Source organism: Pleurodeles waltl, chromosome 3_1, assembly GCF_031143425.1.
Source record: "Pleurodeles waltl isolate 20211129_DDA chromosome 3_1, aPleWal1.hap1.20221129, whole genome shotgun sequence".
NCBI lineage: Eukaryota > Metazoa > Chordata > Amphibia > Caudata > Salamandridae > Pleurodeles > Pleurodeles waltl.
In genome coordinates, this window is record NC_090440.1 from 835674418 (window position 1) to 835695096 (window position 20679).

The 20679-nt window shown below is 40.8% G+C and overlaps 1 protein-coding gene across 1 annotated transcript in view; it reads left to right on the forward strand.

Annotated features, from left to right (window-relative positions):
* The window catches only part of OTOG (otogelin), a 956473-nt gene that overhangs the window by 350451 nt on the left and 585343 nt on the right, over positions 1-20679 (forward strand). The window contains exon 23 of the mRNA XM_069221482.1: positions 7855-7962. Within this exon, the coding sequence (XP_069077583.1) occupies positions 7855-7962 (108 nt within the window). The remainder of the gene's footprint in view (positions 1-7854; positions 7963-20679) is intronic.

Consider the following 20679-nt stretch of genomic DNA (forward strand, 5'->3'; position numbering starts at 1 on the left):
GATATTCTTTTCAAAACCTTTGCTCTAGAGCTTCAAGGGAACTGACTGTGAAAAGTATCCAACAGGCAATCCATGATGTTGTATTGAAAGTCAGGTTTGTCCTACATGGAGAAGAGTTTTTACTCCGAAGAACGATAAAGCCCCTTTTCAGATTTGGACTTAAAACCATTTTTCGAACTTTCCTATTTCCAGGATGCAGCAGGACTAATCTAATTGGTGTATCTGATCATGGGCAGCCTCAAATAACGCCTAGCTCCACATCTACTGTAACTACTGACTACCTTTGCTGCTTTGCATTTTTATGCTATTTTTTACCTAAATCTTTAAATATACCAGTCTCTGGTTCCCCTTGTTGGTATTCTTTTGTTTTGTTGTCAATTTGCTAATTAAATTTGACTCCATTGTTATGAATTCGAGTGGGGATTTTAACTGTGTTTTATTTAGACTTTTTTACTGTTTGGGTACTTCTAAGTGTACACAAGCCTGTCTACTGTGTGCCATAGATACCATGGGTTGAGCTCAAGTTGAAATTACTGAAACCTTTGCCTGGATCTACCAAGATAGCGACTTTATGACTTGCGGTGGCCATCAATCCAACCCAACTTCTAAATAATTTTCTCACTGTATTTTACTTATTTTTGTTTGTATAACGAGGCTATGTTTTTAGTCTTGCAGCTGCAACCAACCATCTGGTACTATTTCTGGGTGGTGGAGGAAGGTGTGCAGGCACATTCGCCAACAGTCATTCTTGTGAGACTCCCACTTCTTCGCTTTCAAATCCAGTAGGTAGAGTGGAGTTGAACGAGGGATGAAATAGGGGGTGCAGCTGCAGTATACCCTACATTTAAAGAAAATGGCAACCAACAGCAGCAGCCACTGCTTTGAGATGCGGTGCAAGAAATTAAAAATTACCTGTCACATATAACTAAGAAGATAAAATCAGCATAGAGAAGAAAAAGAACAATGCCAAGAAAATCACACAAAAACAGTGACTTATCAAAGCATATTGCAGAGAATGAGGGAAATTGATGGAATGTCAGAAGCTTCATGATTTGTTTTGAGTGAGACCTAATTGGAAATACAGCAAAAGTGTGCAATGGACATTTTTCAGCTGCTCCTTAACCAGTGAGTTGTGGAGTATCACATGACTTGTATCTTCACCCATTCTGTTTGGTCTGTTATGTTGTGTTAGGTATGCAATGTTAGGTTATGCAGATTTGGGTCTAGCCACTCCTAGGGCCTAGTGGGACAACTTCTTGTGGAAATCAAGAAGTGAGGAGGAGGCTTTTATGTGTAGGGGCAGGTCGTTCCACACTTTAGGAGTGATGTATGAGAAGTCTTGACCTCCGGATCTGATTTTCCATATGCGTAGGATGTGAAAAAGTTGTAGTCCAGACAAGCGGAGACATCTAATAGGTTAGTGAAAGCATATGCGATTGCTGAGGTATGCTGGCCCAGTGTTATAGAGTGCAATGAAAGTGTTGATGAGGAGTTTGAATTGTGGAGACAATGGAGCTCTTTCAGGTGTGGTGTGATTTAAGTGCAGCATAGGAGGATGATTCTGCCCACCATGTTCTGAATCGTCTGCAGCCTTCTGGTGAGTTTTTGTTGACCCTGGCAAGTGCATTGTGATGGATAGTATTTTTACTGGGGTGTGTGAAATAGATGCTTTTTGTGAATTATAGCACCCAGCAGCCCAATGAGACTGCAGACTGTGAAGTCTGAAAAAGGAAAATCAAGGCAGCAGGCCTTTTCCATCTTGGCACCCCGAATCTAGAACAACATCCCTGTATATGTCAGGACCCCCACAAAACTGCTCTAATTTAGGAAATATTTAAAGATGTGCCCTTTTAAAGAACACTTCATCACAAAGTAGTAACAGTACACCTCTGTTCCCAAACCCCAGCTACTTTTCCTATCAGTCACTGACTGTATGCTTGCCTTTGACCCTGTACAGCACTTTCATGCCCTTCGGCTAGGTTCACGGTATAGATAATGAAATATCGCACACATATCACATACTTAGCGTTTATATAGGTAAATATATGTTAGACTTGACATCCTTGGATGATATTCCACTAAACTTGTTGCCTTGACCCCTCAAACTTTACTGAATTCATTTTAGTGGGCATTAGGACTGTGTGCACTTTACCACTCCTAACCTGTACTAAAGTGCATGTGCTTTCTTCCCAAAATACGGTACAATTGCTGTACACCCGATTGGCACATTTAATGTACTTATAAATACATAATGTATGGTACTACATGTGCCTAGGGCCTGCAAATTGAATGCTACTAGTTGGGCCTCCAGCACTTATTGTGATACCCACTAAAGTAGCACTTTAAAACATACCTCAGTCCTTCCATTGCCGCCTGTACTACTGTTTCAAACTGCCATTTTGACTGTCAAAATAAACCTTATTTTCTAATACTTATAAGTCACCACTAAGATAAGGCCAAAGGCTCATATGGAAGGATGCATAGTACTTAAAAATGAGGACATGTGGGAATAAGTTGTACATGTAATCCCCATGAAAACCCCATTAAAAGTTGTTTTTCATTGTTGTAAGACCTATCTCCCCCATGACTAAAACTGGGCTATCTTATCACAGTGAATAAGTGCTAACTTTGGATTTGGAGCAAATAGAGATATGGTGTTTAGACTCAAATGAATTGTAATTTAAAATCTTAATGGGTAAGGTCAGATTTTAAGTCACAATTCTGAAAATGCCATTTTTGTTTTAGAAAGCAGGTATTTTCTTGCCTATTTCCATGGTCACATGACAATGAATGGCTATGTTGTTGGAATTTCTGTACTGCTTCCAGAAAATAACACAATGGGGGACTAGCTGTGGACAGGTGGGACAACCTGGCAGGGTGACTGGGAGGGGCTGTACCAGCCCCACCTACATTTTAAATTTCAAAGGGCTTTGCCCCTAACACACACAAAGAAATCTGATACCAGGTTTGCCCTGTGCTTTGTCAGATATTTTAGAGCCTTGACAGAGAAAGGGGAAGGCATTTCTATAACTAGATATATGGGTATAGGAGAGGGAATCCCCCGTAAAAGGCTGGAACCAGGAATACACATTGGATCTCCAGAGCCACCCTTCAGAACACTTCTGCATCTGTGGAAGGTACAGAAGAAGGACTATCCTGCAGGACTAAGTCCTGATCACTAAAAGGTACCTCCCTAGTCCTGGACTCTTGACTGTCATCAAGTGTACTCCTCCCTACCTAACTGTGGCTTCAACCAGATCTGGCGCAACACAACCTGACAAAGGATCTCGCATCACAGTACCTCCAGCTCATGAACAACAGCTTCAAAAAAAAGCGATGTAGTGCAACACAACTCGACACAGGACATCGCATCACCTCCGTCATAGCTCCTGATTGGAACCAATGCAGCACAATGCAACCTAAAGCAGGACCTAGCATCGTAGCCGTCACAGCTCCTGATTGGAAGCAATACAGTGCAACACCATTTGACATAGGTTTTCACATCGCAACACCGCACAGTTCCTGATTGGAACCATCATCGAGCAACGCAAAGCCTTGCATCACGGACATAAGATAAAATAAAATTCTCATCTGGACTATTCTAGTCCCTCTAGCTGACATGCTGTCCATTGTGGGCGGACTGAACTTGTGAGTTTGTTCTGGTCCGGCGCCACCAGATAACCACAGTTGGTGCTTTGTGCTTCTTGGTGCTATTTTGGCTTAAAACTTTAAAATGCAATATCCCCGGATAAACTGATTGAATTTATGTTGTTCTGATATCATTTTATTCAAATTTACTCTATTTTTCAAAATGTTTTTGAATTTTTCTTGTGTTGTGTATTTACTTGTTACTGTTTGTGTGCTGCATAAATACTTCACACTTTGCCTCTAAGTTGAGCCTGACTGATTGGTGCCAAGCTACAAGAGTATTAAGCACAGGTTAATTTAGTAACTTTTGTAGTTCATCCTGACAAGGATTGTGAATGTTGCTCTAGTGGAGCTTCCACCTCTCAACCAATAACCCAATTTCTTACAAAATGTAATTTATGTAATTCAGATTTGCAGAGTTTGCTTTCCTTGGTGGATATGCCTTAGCAAATATGACAAAAAATTAAAGATTGCATTAATTTTGGTGAGGATGATATAATTATCATCTCTTCGTCTGTTCAGTCAATGTACCCTTTGCTATCAATTGCCAAAGATGGGGATTTTTTTTTTAAAAACATTGATTTTTATTATGATCCCAGTGTGCTTCACCCCTTAACTGCTTAGGCTTTTTACCCTGGTGCTGAGCCCTTTTATGGTTATTTGGGGTAGTTAGTGCGTAAACCTCCAAAACATTTTTTCCACATAAGACATCCACATCAAATTTGTGTCTGTGGATTCCCCTGCAGAGCACCAAGCAAGTAGCCAATTTTGGGGAAAATTAGGAAAAAAGTGCTCTGCAAAAAAGTATCTGTTTTTTGTTTCCTAAATGGCTTGAAATAAAGGTTTGCTGTGCTAAAATGACCAACTACCCATCTTTCAGGAACACGCAGAGCTGTATAGAAAAAAACATTTTTAGCACAGTGTTGGCATTTTTCTAAGAGGTAGCTCATTTGTTACACTTTTTCTACTTTGAACCTACTTCCAGTTTGTGGTGAAACCCATGGGTGATGGTGGAAAGATATACCTTTCAGAAAAGTAGACAAACATTCTGAATTCAGCAAAGGGTATTAGTGCACATTTCCCAGGATTTTCATAAAGAGAGTAACTCAAAATAAAAAAAAATATGAAAGATGGGTAGGAAAAGCAGACATTTGTGACAATGTTTGTATATATAGCTTCTTGTCACAATGGCCAAGTAACAAAAGCTGGTATGCCCGCTAGACTCTTCTGATTGGGGGGATTTATAGGGTTAGTGGCTTTATACGGCAAACAGTACATCTACAGTATATTCTGGCAGCAATAAAGGTGTCCAGTAGGCCATTAGCAAGTCAAAGATTTCTCATTTAGAGAAAACAATTTGAAAGTCTGCTTGCCTAGTGACGTAGTGCCACATGGAAGGTATGTATGGTATGTATTCATGCACAGATATTGAAAGGCACTAGGACAGCTCCACCTCAGTCTTTTTCCAATACTTCACTTTTGCATGGTACAACATAAAGCAAGTTGACTAACATAGGCTTGGCTTAGATGGACACTGGGGATAGTAACAACAAGTCCCCTGAGCCTTTCCTTGCTTAGAGAAGACTCTGAAACTACAACATGGTTGAGTTTTTCTCACAGTTGCAGGAATGTGTTCTACAAAGTGCTGATCCTGCAGCCTTGACACATCCCCTATAGTAGATGAAGTGGAAGCTACTGTTTCATTAGCAGTAAGACTTTCAATGACAGTTAACTGACAGTCGAGAAAAGGCATTGGTCTTTCTGTGATGGTCTGATGATAAACAACACTCACACTGTATGTTTCCAACCGGATTAGGTGGGTAAACAAATTCCTATACCATGTACGAGCTTTACAACTCACCTTGTATGGCTGAAGTACCTGGCCACAGGGGCATAACAGAGGACCCCGCAGGCCCCATGGCTTACCATACTGGAAAGGGCCCCCCAAGTCACTACTGATGTGAGTGTAGGGGGAAACTTCATCATATCTTGCAGGGGGACCCCCACACGTTTTTTTACACCACTGCCTGGCCATTCTTATCCACTCTGTCCATGCACTTGTTGTAATCAAGTATACAGGTGGGCTTGTGCACTTCCGCCAATTGACCTCAAACCGTGACAGGTGAAATGTTCTCATCATAGATTGTAGTGAACAAGTACACATCCCATCTGTCAGAGAATTTGACTGCAAGCAGTTAGCTGGAATGCAACACAGTGCTCTGTGATTATTGGAGCTTCTTACGAATAAGCACTTGCGGGAATCTTTTGCAACAATATAAAACTGTACCACATGCTACTTTGTGCCAGTTTGGTACAGCTCACTGTGCAGTTTCTCTCCTGTACAGAAGCTGTTCATATAAAGGTTATAACCTTTATAAAGGAGTGGCTGGACAAGCTCCCATGCACTCCTTGCTGTGACTCGTAGTGTGGGAGGGCAACCTATTTACCTAACGATTTTGAGCGGAGTCCTTCCCTGTACACCCTTTTAGGCTGTATACATAACCAGTAGAGCTGTTACACAGTATGTACATGTTGATGCCATAAAAAAAAAAAAATTATCAGTATGTATTGTCCGAACACCAGCCACCCTTTGTCCAGGATCAACGTCTCATCACTGGCTATATTCTTTCCAGAAGTATAAATCTCTGGAAACCTTGCAGTTAAATGTTCCATGACAATAAATATTTTTTGAAGAACTGGTTGTTGGTCTGGAAGGTACCAGGCAATGTTGAAACATTATCATTTAAATGCATCTACAGTAGCTAATAGCAAAAAATTGCTTATGACCAGTGCGAAACTTGGTGTTACACAAATCATTCAAGTAGACATGCAATACTGTATGCTTGGTTTGTGCACTACCCCCATTTGGAGCTTAAGGCCCAGAAATGTTCTCAAAACCCCAACTGAGGTGGTAGTCCACCCGCATACTCTAGAAGAAGCCTTAAACATGCCTCCTTGTTTCCTCAGAAACTATTTGGCATGTAAATGTGTTTGGTGCACAATTTCCCCCAAAGAAGTCAACATCCCAAAAAAATAGATAGACATACACAATAGGCAAAGAATTTGCTGTATCGACTTTACATCCAGCGTCTGCAGTGAACGGGGGCTGCCACGAGAGCACTGCGTCTGTGTTTGCAGTGGCACATGTCTGCTGTCTGGGATGGTTTACCCTGCTACTGTCACTTCACCACACAGATTGTGCTTGCAAAGTGACATCACAACTGACATCACCATGTTCCTCTGAATTACTGATAGACGAATCATTCAGATGAAACTCTGCCTACTCAAAAAACACTTTCAGATTTTGTTCCAATTTCTTCTCCCACGGATGGTGTCTCAGTATCTGATCCTGCCTCAGTGCTGTCTTCCATAACTGGAACTAGGGCCTGGTGAACAACCATCCACCAAGACACCATCTCTGCTGTCTACACCTCTCTAAAATCTTCCTTCTGAAATACTTTGTCTTACGTAGAAGGCAAAAGTATAGTTATAAATCAATAGGTGGGTGGGTGTCATCTATGAGATGTGTGTGATAAAGTGTAAACGCACTTGACTTATCATTGGATGGGTATGTATGTCTGTGAGAAATGTGTGACAAAGTGTAAAAGCCAAAAAGCAAAATAAAACACTTAGCTAATCATTGTTGCTGTAGCTGCCCCAAAAAGAGTAAAAAAAGACAAAAAACAAAGTATTACTTCAACATGGTATATATGCAATACCACAACATACTTCATGAAACAAGTGATGCAACACAGTGAGCAAAGCTGCTGCATTGCCTCACCGGGTAGAGAAGATCTGCATAATTTCTCACCCACCAAAAGGTGCTTCTATAAGAAGACACCTTTTATGACCTCAATAGGTCTGTGTACTTTCAGTGGGTGACTAGGACCTTCACTACAGAACAGGGGAGGGGAGTTATAATTAGTGGGAGAATTTCCAGCTTAATGTATGTTTCTTACAACCAGCTCTGCTAATATTCCAAGTGAAACATGGTACCTATTCAGTGTAAACTTTAAATATGACAGCACAAGTGTTTCTGTTTATAGGAAACAAGAGGACAATGTTCTCAAGCCTAGGTAAACCTTCCAAATACACTCTAGGCAACATTTATTAGGGTAGGTTGGTTTGTGGCAGAATTTGTCATATTTCAGTAAAGAAATGTTTATAAGCAAATAACAAATAACCTTCTTTCTTCATTTTTTTTAGATTTGTTAAACATGGGGATGAATGCTTTGAGCCAAATGCATGTCCATGCTCATGGAAAGCAAAGGAATACTTTCCTGGTGACATTGTTAATTCTTCGTGTCACACCTGGTGAGTAAAAGTTTACTTGTCTTAGCATTCATAGAAATGAATTCATTTTTTAATCGTGAAGCACATCAATAAATCAATCAATCAGGGATTTGTAGAGTGCGGCTATTCACCGATGAGGGTCTCAAGGCACTGGGGGAGGAAGGAGGGTGCTGAGGATCAGTCGAAGAGCCAGGTCTTGAGGTCCTTCCTGAACTGAGACAGGGTGGAAGATTGCCTGAGGTGGATGGGGTGGGTGTTCCAGGTCTTGGCGGCAATGTGGGAAAAGGATCTTCCTCCGGCTATGGTTTTCCGTATGCAGGGGACCTTGGCGAGGGCCTGGTTGGTGGAGCGGAGTTGTCTGGTGGGAGTGTAGAAGGAGAGTCTGTGGTTGAAGTAGGCTGGACTGGCGTAACGTAGGGCCTTGTAGGCGTGGTTCAGGAGCTTGAAGGTGATACTCTTGTCGATAGGCAGCCAGTGTAGGTCTTTTAGGAGGGAGGAGGTGTTGCTTTGGTGTGGGGCGTTCTTGAAGAGACGGGTGGAGGTGTTCTGGATGCACTGTAGTCTTTTCCGAGTCTTGGCAGTGGTTCTGGCGTAGAGAGCATTGCCGTAGTAGAGGCAACTTCTGATAAGGGCCTGGGTGACTGTCCTTCTGGCTTCAGTGGAGATCCACTTGTAGATCTTTTGAAGCATGCACATGGTGTGGAAGCAACCTGATGTGACCGCGCTCACCTGTCGGTCCATTGAGAGCGATAAGTCTAAGATGATGCCTAGATTGCGGGCGTGGCCGTGGGAGTGGCGGCATTTCTGAGGGCAGAGGGCCACCAGGACTTGTTCCAGACGGAGGGTGTGGAGCCGAGGATGAGGACTTCTGTTTTGTCCAAGTTCAGTTTGAGGCAACTATCTCTCATCCAGGTGGTGACTGCTTTCATTCCTTCGTGGAAATTGTTTTTGGCAGTGGTCGGGTTGTTGGAGAGGGAGATTATCAGTTGGATGTCGTCGGCGATGATGTTGAGTGCTTGGCTTCTGACGAAGGCGGCTAGTGATGTCATGTAGAGGTTCAAGAGGGTGGGACTTAGTGAGGATCCTTGGGGGACACCGCAGATGATTTTGGTGGCTTCTGAGAGAAAGGGGGGGATTTGGACCCTCTGTGTTCTGCCTGTGAGGAACGAGAAGAGACATTGCAGTGCTGAGTCTCGGATGCCGGCGTCGTGGAGGAGGGTGCATAGTGTGTTGTGTGAGACTGTGTCAAAGGCGGCAGAAAGGTCCAGAAGGATGAGGACGATGGTCTCACTTTGGTTGAGGAGGGTGCGGATGTCCCTAATGTTCTCAAACATTACATGATTATAACATTCTAAGCACAGGGTATGCAAATTATTTGCAAAGTTCCCTTTGAATTTCAATGAAGTAATGAAGAAACAATAGTACCGCTGTCTTCACTGCACAGCTAAGAGTCTCTGAAAAATAAAACGTCAAATTTTCAAACTTTTTCTTGAATGTCAAAAATGCAAGGTATTTAGATTGCTTTTTTTTTAAATAGTGACTTTTCTGAGCACTCCATTTGACCTTTATCAAAAGAGTAGTAGCCATTATCTTCCAAAGTTCTTTGGATAAAAATTGTAGAAAACATGTCAGGAAACAGAAACAATGAATAGTAACTAATAAGAATTAACTGATCTGCAAGATATGTATTTGAAGGTGGAAACTACTGTATGTTTCTGTAGGGTTAGGTTCATGGTTTCAGGTAACAACTGTCTTTGGAAAAGGAGTAATAAGCTAAATGCAATGATAAACAATTAATAATCAATCCTGTCAACCATAAAACACTGCAAAATATAGAGTGAAATCAAATGCTGTGTCTGACCAGAAAAAATCAAAGTAGCAGTTATTGTGAGAATCTGGCTGGAAGAGGGAAGGAACGAATTGGGAAGCTGTACATTTTGAATGGGTTCCTGTAAAGCTCTTCTCCAGCTGCTCCCATAGTAAGCAGATCAGAGGCCATGTTGCATTAGTTTAAGCTTACCTTAAGGCCAGAGGGCCAAATTCATGACTTAAGTTTTTCGGTGATGCAGTGATCTACAGGGTGCAATTACGCTATATTTGCTAGTTGAATACCCTAAAGTCAAAATTAGCTTTCATAGACATAGTATATATGTACTAATGTATTAAATAAAAAGATGTATTTAATAAGTAGTAAAATAACAATTAAAATAGTCAGTATTGGTGCAGGTAAAGTCAGTGGGTTCATTATGAGGAAGGACTCCAGTAAATCCCAATTGGAAACCATTGGCTAATACACAAAGATATACATTTTCTAGATGAACAATAGAGTATTTCTGGATATCCTGACATTAAAGAGCAATGTGAATGGGTTCCCATACTATCTTCCGTATGGAAACATTCCTAATGCAAATTCTTTAGTGAGGATTACCGTGATCACTATTTCCAGCACCTTCTATGTTCTGGGCATAATGCGTAAAGGAAATGTTTTGCAGCTTAAGAAATGGTTATTACATTGACGCTGATCACAAGCCATCCATGTACATAGACACAGAAAAGTAAAGCAGAAGCTGGAGTACAAAACTAATAATGAAAAGCCCCTCTATGACCTAACAAAATTAGGTTTTCTTATTTGAACAAAACATTTCATTGGAATTAATTTGAAACTACAAGCTCAAATTGTATTATGTATCACTGCCAAATTTTAAGGTGTCGTCTTTGGTACCACTGTGCAAATTAAATTAAAATTGATGAATATGGATAATGTAGCCCAGCATGTCTTCTCTTTATCCATTGAGCTTGGATTAGAGGAGTTTCCAGGTTTTATGTAAATCATACAATGAGTCCACCAGGTCTTTATATGTATACTGTGAAATTTCATTTATTGTAGTTTCTTATTAAAATACTTTAATACTAAAAATTACTTAAGATATTTGGTACATAGTTGCACCGCAGCCTACACGTCATGCATCATTTGCAGAATGGGTGACATTCAACATCTCACACTGCTTTGTGCAATGTCTTGGTGCACAAAGTGCACATTTCAAAACATGTCACACGTACAAAGAGCATTGTCATAGTTCTGAAACAAATGAAGGCTTGAGTCTGAAAACTGTGTCAAAGCACCTAGATGAGTTCCAAAAGTATGCAATGAACATAAATAATACTGGTGTTCAACAGGGGCGGAGAGATATTTTAAAGTAAACAGAATTAAAGCCAAAACTGCATCTATGAATTAGTGAGTTTTCATTGAAAGATATAATGAAGGATTGATATGGTCAAAGAAAACAGAGAGAAGCAAGCAAAATGTTAGATGCATGCTAAAAGTTGGAGTATTGGGCTTACCGCTATTCAAGAACAGAATAGATGTGAGAGCACAAACAGATGAATGTGCATATAGTGAAATAAGAAGCCTTTTCTTTAAAATACTAACTCATGCTCTTTTGATAAGTGAATGTTTGTATGTGTTCTTAAGAATGCAAAGAAATAGATGAGACATGTAAATATCTTGTTGAATATCGATTATTGCAGTGTTTGCAAGATCTTGCACAATCTACATGAACTCACAGTTTAGAGATTTAATGCCATTATACTAATTACAGGGCCACGAACTGTGCCCTAACAATCACTGCAAAAATAATGAGAGACATGTCTTAGGAATTACTACATGTAAATGTGTTCAATACTGTGGTCTACTATTTTCTCAAAGCATTTGGCACACATGATTTCCCCATGTGTGATATCTAGAGATCTTGTTTGATTTGAAATTAATGGTGAATCCTTATAGAAGAAATGACAACATGCAAATAACATTCACTGTTTAGGATGCAGGTATAAATCTAGCAAACATACTCAGACACCAATTTGCATTGGCCATTAGGAGTGGTGAATGCTGGGGGAATATTGCAGAGTTTGAGTGCATTACACAATTTTATTAGTGGTAACCAACCTACCTTGAAATGCCAGTCTATGAGGTGATCCAAGTGTAGAGTCAATTTACCATCACAGACAACTGGTGAGGTGGAAGACTGAGACAACAATAAACCTATGACACCCACAAACGCTTCAGGGTGGCTTAAATTATATCTGGTTTATAAATTGTCCATTAGAATATAATCAATAAATCTTTTCCCTAACTTCTTTAATGATGCACCAACATGGAAAATCGGATAAATTTACATAAAAATGTTCTTGTTTATTTTTTAGAAATAGAGTTGAGTAATTAGGGCACCCATCCCTAGGCTGACATGTGTGACTTCTTTAAATCATGTGGTTTGACTTTAAGCATGTGATCTAATATTATCTATGTTCAAGTAGCCTTCAACAGATGATACAAACATAATAATCATACTTTAATTGGGTGAATCACAATATTCAGCAACTGAATAAGAATGTGGTCAGTGGTATCTTATTGGGTGAGTCCAACCACGGCAAAGCTCTAGTATACTTCAAAATGCCACATATGCCCTGTTCCACAAAATGTACTGCACCGCAAATGACACACATACAAAATATGACACTATTGATTAAGCAATTTGTTCAGAAAGCCATGAGAAAGCTTAGTAGTGTAACGACTAACAATCTGGTCATTAAAGTTGATATGAGAAACTACATTCAGAATATTTGAGCAATACAATGAAATAATATTTCTTGTAAAAGAAAAGAAAATAATAATAATTACAATGTGTTTTATACACACTTTGCTCCTGTATTTCTGCTATGTCTTTTCTCCAATTGAAAGGTTGTCCATTTATCCATCACCAAATGATGACAGGTTAACATGTCCTAGGGCCATAATAATTTGCACTTAACTTACTGAGCTGTCTAACTAGATGAAACCTTCATGTTAACTCTGTGAATGTCATGAGTCAAATAATAAGTTAAAATTAGGGAATTATAAATGCTGTTAAACTTTAATGATAGTGGATGGCAAGGAAGTAAATACGTTTTGCAAATGTGTTTTAATTGTCCTTCTGAGTAATAATGAAAAGGATCATGTACATGGAAAAGATGGAATCCCAACACAAGCTGCAACAACTCCAAACCAGAAAGAAAGTCTCTCCATATATGGGTTAGACCCTCGACTCCAATATAGGGCTACCTTGTAGAGACAAATATTGAATTGTTGGTTCCCTTTCAACAAATGTATAACTAGTTTTATAAGTGAAGAATGCTGTCCATTGAGTACCTGGTTAGTATTGTTAGGCTGTGTGCATCTACAGTTTAAACATAGCTTTGCTCCAGTTTTATAGCAAATGCTGTTTTTATAATAGCTAAAATTATCAGGTAATTTTTAATTGTTCCACTTCAATGGAGTAATGTGAAAACATATGAGAAGACATATTACTGGGGGCACATAGGGGTTAGTGATATAGTGCGCTCAGGATAGAGACATGATCTAAGAAAAAAATCTAGATTTTCAAGACAATAAAAGAAATAGGTTGGAGACAGAGGCAAGCAGAAGCCTGAGCAAACAGAGATATTGAATACATTATTTGAGCTTCTTATTGAGAGAAGAGGATTCTGAAATGGAGAAGAGGGTTAAGATAATATGCTGTCTGCAGTATGTGCTAGAAAATGCTCTCAGTGAGATCCAGGAGGATTTTCTCTTGAAGACGCAGACTGCTAGAATGATAGACAGCACAATCTCTGTATTCATAGTTCGGTAATATCTTGGAGGGTAAGGAAAATGCATCACTTTAAGCTGAGCCTCAATGGCAAAGCAAACCTGTTTCTAGTTTTATCAAATAAATGTTTGTGGTCTATGCCTTTAGAGCACACTCGTAAAAGAAGACTAATGCATCCTCCGTTATGTATAATGATTGGCGCTTGAAATTTATTTAGGTTTTGTCAATGATGATTGAAGATTTAGCACCAACATGAATTTGAGTTAAATTATGTGACATGTTAGATGACAGTATTTTAACATTCTCTTCAGTGACCACAGGATCAAAGGCAAAAATGTAGATAAGTAACAGGACCATTATACAAGGGCTGTCCATCAATATCTTACATAAATCTTTCAGCAAAAGCCGATGCATAGTATATCTCAGTTGTAACACTCCTTAGATTAAAAACTAGCAATTAACTGTCGATTAATATCCTTATCTAATGTACTTTTCGGATTTGTGGTTATCACTTCTATTATATTGGTTAGTATATTATAAATTTTTAGTCTGGGTATCACTCTGCTTGAGTTGCATGTGCAAGTCAATCAATCAATAAGTAAATTTGCAGGATTAGTAAAATGCTGAATGCGTCTGATTAATATGAAGTACATTTAATTTATATTATGTTCTGCAATGTGATGATCAAGCTTACATGAATATATCTGAAGTATTTACTGTGTACCCTGACTGCTTAATTTGTCATTAGCTTTGATGCCTAAGTTCTAGAAGGTTAACAACCACATTTCTCATTTTCTGTTGTTATTTTAAGAGAACACTGTCTCAGATCATTTTCTGTTAAATATTTCTTCTAAGAGTTTCTAACAACAATACGATTATGGTATAAAAGTTGAGCACAGAGAGCTGAATGCATATAGAATCGTATCTCTGGTACCCACTGAAGGTTACTAGGATAGGGACGTTTAACCTTTGCTTGCTGACATATAAGCAGCTTGCTTCATGAGACAAGTATATCAGACCTTCTGACTGCATTGAACATAAAGACTATTGTTCAAATATACATGGGGGTGTGGGCCATCTCTGAAACTCAAATTAGGTTTTACTCACTTGAATTAGAAAAATGCTTAGAAGCAGTAAAATGAGAATAGGATTGATATAGACTTATCACAGCAACCATGTCAGAGTTGTTCCTCCTATTTACACTTTTGGCGAAGTTGCTGCTGTAGTTATTTTTGTATTGACTGTTGTTACAATTCATATCATGTGGACTAGACTAGTGTTGTGATTTTAAATAAATATTTATTATGTATCCCGCATGCTCCAGTGTCCTTAAGTGTATAGTTGTTCAATGAAAGAGAGTTTGGGGTTCCACTAACTATCCCGGTAATGTCTCATGGGATGTACCATTACCTAAAACAAATCTCACTCAAATATTACTCTGTAGATTGTGGAATGGTTGTAGTACCACTGATCTTCTGATTTGAGTTGGCACATTGACTAAATCATTAGTGCCAGGGTCTAGAGAGCCAGCCTCTGAGTCTCTAACAACATCTAGGAAGGAAACATATCAATAAGAGTAGAATAGTAAAGTGTAAAAAGCTCAATGGCATCTTTTTTATCTTTCTGTACACCAAACTCCAACTACTTAATAAACAGGGGTGGTCAACGTTGTATCTACGGTACCTTTTTGGTCTAATTCAGTTTGACTGGCCTTGCTCAAAGATCAAGGGCTTAGCCCAATTATGGGAGCTAATAAAGGTAAATGAACAAGTTTACAGATGAAATGCAATAATTTCAAAATATAAAAGGATTTAGGTGCCACCCCATGGTATACATGTCAATTGCAAAAATGTATTAACTTGAAACCACAAAAAGCCTACCACTAAAAACAGACTCAATTAAAAAAACCAGACACCTATTTTAAAGGTTTAGTGTATGTGACCTCGGAGGAAGTGTTAATTGTGGGGCCAAGTAAAACATATAGGAAGTCAGAAAATGTTCAGACATTCTTTTAAGTGACCTTAAAGGGTATTGTTGTAGAACCAGGATGAAGGGACAACCTGGACTCTGCAATCTTTTTATGGCAGTGATGCCATTAATGCTCCTTTAAGGCTAGGTTCTTTCAACAGTTTCTGAGCAAGGATGGGGCATGGGAATTAACTTGGCAGGAACCCATAGCAGCCTTAGAAAAAGCTAACTTTTTTTATTGATTTCTTCTTGAAAGAAAACATCCTATTTTTAGGGTTGTTTCTATTGGATGATGCAGTTCAATGTAAATGTCCTGGGGAAAATACCACTAGTTACAGCACACATTGTTTTTCAGGCACATTGCCTTTAAGCAATATCTTGGCATTTTTCAGAGCCCCTCATTTGTCTGCTCATCAAGTCTTTCAGGTTAAGATGGTGACATTTTGCTTAAATGAAAGGACTAGTGTGACAGAGTGAATATACAGTGCTCATCAGGGAATTAGGTACTTAGGGGGTCATTTTGAGTTTGGCTGACCGAAAAGCCCGTCGGCCAAACTCCAACGGTCAGGTTGCTGCCTGTGAATAGTGCAATGGGGCTGGCCATGGCAGCCCCTGCACTGTCCATGCCAAGTGCATGGACCCCCATTGGGCCCACCTGGACCCACCGCACCCCATCTCTGCCAGCCTTTACATGGTGGTGCAACCGCCATGTAGAAGCTGGCAGAGATGAGAGTCATAATCCCCAGGGCGGCGCTGCTCTGGCGGACTAGGACTGCCAGCACCACCAGTCTCTCCAAAGGAGGGAAACTGGCGGTGCTGGTGGTCCGACCGTGGCGCAACCGCCACAGTCATACTGTGGTGGTCAGACTGCCGCCAAAGTGGTAGGACCAACGTTTTGGCAGCGGTCAGACCGCCACCACGATATAATGACCACCTTAATCTTCAACGGATCAGTTCAACAAACAAACAGTGACAATCTTACTATCTGTGTGAAATGCGTCAGAGAATAGACAGGCCTACTCTGTAAGCAAACTAAAGGTTAATTTCCATAACTTAGCCTAGTTTAAAACTGTTGGCAATGGAACTTTGCATTCGAAAAAAGTTCACAGCCATACCAGCAACCCGTATTGAAATAGAGAATTTCATACCTTTGATTGTGGGCATACTAACCCATAGCCTAATGAAATTCAAGTTTACCAAACATGCACTATCTGCTCCCATTCACAGCAAGGGCAGTAGTAGAAAACCCATCTTAAGAGAGACATTTGTTTATTTGCATAATGTTTTAACCTGTTTCCCATTTGCATCCCTCTTTTCATTTGCTCATTATTTTGATTCCATTTTCTGAAACTCACTGTGGAATTTCAATGTTACTATCGGGTTAGCTGCATTACTGTTTAGTTGATCCTTGGCACATAGCACCTTACACTTTTCATCCACAAAATGTTTTAATACATAGGCCAAAGATACCAACGTGAACCAAGTCCACTGTTACTGAGTTTATGAGGTCTTCTGTGTGGGCAGTGTGAAATCTCATTCATGGCTCACATCAAAACTGTGGTCTCTTGCTCCTGTTGCTTAGCAATGGATAGTCTTCGACTGTCAGCACTATCAGTTATGTCGATCATCAAGCATGTTATGCCCAGAATCAGGTTTGTGGAAGTGAGTTGCAAATCTTGAAGCTCCTTGATAGTAAGTTTCGAGAAAAATCATATATATGTCTCAACATCAGAGAAAGGGCACCAGCTTAGAGTAGGAAAATGGGTTATTAGTATATGGGGATATTTATCCTCAGCTAGTAATAATTTTTTATTTTTAAATATTTTTATTAAATTTTCAATACACATATGGATACCATTATTTGCATTTACATTTACAGGATACGATTGATCAGTTGTAATATATACATTCATACATAACTATAAAAACATAACTTAGGTCTTGTTATAATACTCAAAAGTATATAACTGCTGTATCTGGTGGTGGGTCTTGCAATGTGGTCTTAATTGCCCCATAGCTAGCTGCCTGGTTCCAGTATTCCCTGCTGTTTCTTGCTTTGTTTGTGATGGTGGGGGGAATCGGTCCAGTGCTTAATCGCGATATATATTGTAGTGGTACTTATTATTCATATTCTTATTATTTACACGTCACTTAATGGCTGCTGAGGAGAGCAGCAATTTGAGGGTGTGGGAGCACCCTCGTCCAAGGAGATATATTTCGCCCGGTTTGTTTGTTATGGTATGTTAGGGGTGGTCGGGTGCTATCCAGTTTTCTCCAGTGCAGTATCTTTGTTAGGTTCATGGCGGTCTCTCATCATTCTTGGCCTCCAATTTATCTACTAACATTTCCCAGGCTTCACAACCTGTGTGTTGTTGACCCTCTCTTGCTAGTTTTTGTAGTACCTGAGATTCTGTGCGGGCCCAGCGCAATGTTAAGAAGTGCTAAGTTTTCAAATCTGGTGCTGTGGGCGCTTTCCAATTCATAGCTATCAATATTTTGTACATCACGTATGATAGATCTGCGAACTTGTGTAGGTGCCTGTGTTTTTTTCCCTCGATCTCAGCCCTAGCAGACAGGATTTAGGGTGAACTGCGAGTACAAGACCCATCAGCTCCGAGACCTCCTCTACCACTCTGCTCCACTTCCTATTTACCTGGGCATATTCCCAGACCATATGATAAAAATGTGCTATTGGAGCATTGCATCTAGGGCAAGTTGGGGCCGATCCAGGGAACATATGTTTAATCCTAGCTGGTGAGAGGTACGTTTGGTGTGTGTAATTAAATTGTGTGAAGCGAAATATGGGATTTCTCGATACCCCCGGGTTTGGGATAAGACTTTCGGCCAGTCATCTTGTGGTATCGGGCTTGGCAGGACTGCATTCCATCTATCCCTTACATTCTCCAGATTGGGTTCAGGGAATTTATTCAGGATTTTATATAAGTTCGACACTACTTTTATTTGATGCAGCATATGATGCAGTGTGGGGGAAATCACTGGTTCTTGGTCTCCGGCCTCCCATGCCTTCTTAATTAAGTGACATATGGCCTGGTATGCTATGAATTGTCCTGGGTTTACTGCTGTGAGGGCTTGTATAGATTCAAATGTCATCAGTTTCCCCTCTTCAAAGTAGTCACCTATCGTCATTATGCCCGCCTCCGTCCAGGCCGTGAGCGAGTGCGTCCTAGCCACGTTGGCCCATCCAGGAATTAGTCCCAGTGGGATGAGCGGAGAGTAAGGGAGCGCTCCGTGATCTTTTTGTATATAACGCTTCCAACATGAGTGTGCCCCTAACATTAGCGGATTGTTAGACGCCCCTTTCGGTGTTTTATTTGTTAGCCATGAGATTAACGGTTCTCCGTGCAGTTGCGCCAGCGCCCAAGCAGATTCCTCCAATATGGGTCTGTGTATGCAATGTAGTACCCACTGTAGCTGTGCGGCGGCGTAATAGAATTCGAAGTTAGGGGCGCCCAGACCTCCCGCGCTTACTGGGCGCTGTAATGTGGTAAGTGCGACGCGCGCTCTGTCCCCTCCCCTGTCACGTACTGCGCTGGACTTCTCACCTCTGGATTTCGGATTGGCAAATACACCAAGTCTTCTACAGGTCCTGGATACTCCCAGATAAGGGCGACCCCTTCTAGTAGCCACAGTGCCGCTTGACAGGCTACGCCAAAGCAGACCGTACCCTCCAGAAGGAGTCCAAGAGGGAAAAAAACCCAACACTGGGGAAAAAACCTCTAACAGGAACTCCTGAAGGAAAACAAGAAAAAACAGGACTTGACAACAGGAAACAAAACTAGGCAGTATCCAGGGTAAAAGGCAGGAAAAAAGGAACAAGTAAACATCTCCCAAGGCAAAGCAGGAACAAAGAACAGGCAAAAATCTCCCAAGGCAAAAGCAGGAACAAGGAACAGGCAAAAATCTCCCACGGCAAAAAATGCAGGAACAAAGAACAGGAGCGAATAGCACAACCAGAAGGAAGTGTTTGCAATGCAAGGAGGAACAAGACTGACTGACTTATATACTGAGAAAAGGGAAGTGACATCACAGGAAAGGGAAGTAACACCATCTTAGATTGGGAAAAGCCCATAGACCAGTATAGGAAAAAGGAAGTAGTATAAAAGAAAAACAGAGCATGCTGGGACAAAAACACGAAGAAGACAAGATGGACACAACATAGATAGAGACAGGCAAAAGGACCAACAAAAAACCCACCACCAACAACAAAGAAGAAAAAAGGCTACAAGTAAGTGTAGCGCGCCCGGAAGCTAAATATATGCTTCCCAGAAAGCATAGTCAAAAAACGCAGGGAACGGCGCTCCGAATATCGGTAGCGCGTTCCACCCGTGAGGACAGAAAGAGACGCCGCGTCAGAGCGCGGCGTTACATCCCCATATTAGCTGCATTAGGATCGCGTTCAGGTCTCGGAAAAAGCTCTTGGGGACCCTGAGTGGCAATGCCGCGAAGTAATACAGCAGCCTGGGTAGTAACAGCATATTTGCCACCGCCACTCTGCACAGAGGTGACAGTGGTAGTTTACCCCAAAAACGCAGCAATCCCTTCATAGAGGCCAGTGCTCTCCCCAGGATCCCATCTCTAAGATCCTCAGGTCTATGATATATTTGGACCCCCAGGTATTTGAACGTGTCAAAACACCATTTCAGGTGTCCCACTGGGGCCCTTTCCCTTCTCGACGGAGACCATATAGTTAGTGGGAACACACACGATTTTTCCCAGTTTACCACCAAGCCCGATATCTCACCATATTCAGTCAGGAGTGAGATTACTGAGGGTTTCACCTCGCTGCCCTTCTGCACACATATTAAAGCGGCATCTGCGTATAATGATATAACGTGGTGTAGCCCACTTCTAAGTATGCCCCATCTGGCTTCCATGGCGCGTAATCTAGTCGCTAATGGTTCCATCGCTATGGCAAACAGCAAGAGAGACAGGGGACATCCCTGCCTAGTGCCTCTGGTGATCGGGAAGCTATCGGAAACAACCCCCCCTGTTTTCACCCTAGCTTGTGGGTTGGCATACAGTGTCTGGATCCACTGTATGTAGTTAGGGCCGATTCCCATACCTCGCATAGTGGCAAATACAAAGTCCCATCCTAGTGTATTGAATGCCTTCTCGATATCTAATG